The 1,071-nt window shown below is 31.4% G+C and overlaps 1 protein-coding gene across 2 annotated transcripts in view; it reads left to right on the top strand.

The window, feature by feature from the left end:
• LOC123005975 (amyloid-beta-like protein) overlaps positions 1–1,071 on the top strand; it is a 64,688-nt gene that overhangs the window by 34,999 nt on the left and 28,618 nt on the right. For both annotated transcript variants that reach the window (XR_006412793.1, XM_044400086.1), the window contains exon 3: positions 721–868. Coding sequence is in view for 1 of the 2 variants with exons in the window: in XM_044400086.1 (XP_044256021.1) it covers positions 721–868 (148 nt within the window). In the remaining variant the exon portion in view is untranslated. The remainder of the gene's footprint in view (positions 1–720; positions 869–1,071) is intronic.

Here is a 1,071-nt window from a genome sequence, read left to right as displayed (position 1 = left end):
AATTTTAATCTCCGGAAATCCTCGAAAATTGACAAAAATTTATAAAAAAATTTACTTGAAAAAAGAATTATTTGATAATAATTAATGAAATTCTATGAAAAAATGTTATGCATGTCGGAACCTTCATATTGTAAATTATTTTGTTCTTTTGTTCTCCGATTTTTACAATCCCTTTGTGAAATTTTAATTAAATTGAGTCTCTTTTTGTTAAACTTGAAATAATGCTATTTAGCCAAATTTGTGTTAAAATTTACGATTATTTCAATAATGATAACAATCTTTATACCAGCAAAAATCCTTAGACATTTTTATTATTACTTCAATTTTCAAAAACCCTAAATTCCCTTTAATTTTAAATTCGTTGTTAAAATTTGGGATAATAATCGAGATAATTGGATGGGGAATTCGGGCAATTGAATGCAGTTCGTATTCAAATTCCATCGAACACCTTTGTGGAGGAAAGTTGTGGCGATTAGCACAAACCCAACTAAGTCTCCTACAATTTAATTACAAGATAGAATAGAATACAAACATTCATTTCAAACATGGGGCGAAATTGCGTCGTCGACTTGAATTTATTTCAACCACCAATCTGAACCATCTGTTATCATTCTTCGGCCAATAAAGGAATAAGGATAATCAATCAATCCGCCTCTCAAATATCATCAGATTTGATTTCTTTGACAGATTTTTCATTAAGATCGATCATCGCTTTTTCAGGTTTACCCCAAACGAGATATCACAAATATCGTCGAAAGCAGTCATTATTTGAAGATTGCGGCGTGGTGCAAAGCTGGATCCACACCTGGGGGCCAAGCTAGAGGCAAGTGCAAAACTGCGAGATGGGTCAAACCTTTCCGATGCTTAGGTGAGTCTTTTTTTCGACAAGAAATGGGGAAAAAAAATTTTTTTCGACTTTTTTTGGCTTGGGAAACGAGAAAATTTCGAAATTTGTTTGAGAACCTACAAAATTCTGAATATTTTACCAAAAATGGAAAATTTATCTTGTTTTTTAATGATTCTACAGTGATTCTCATCGAAAACTTATTATTACTGAATCACTGAATAAAT

Source organism: Tribolium madens, unplaced genomic scaffold (assembly GCF_015345945.1).
Source record: "Tribolium madens isolate multiple individuals breed KSU strain unplaced genomic scaffold, Tmad_KSU_1.1 Scaffold_20;HRSCAF=117;Tcas5.2_LG4, whole genome shotgun sequence".
Lineage (NCBI taxonomy): Eukaryota > Metazoa > Arthropoda > Insecta > Coleoptera > Tenebrionidae > Tribolium > Tribolium madens.
This window is presented reverse-complemented; position numbering and strand designations above follow the sequence as displayed.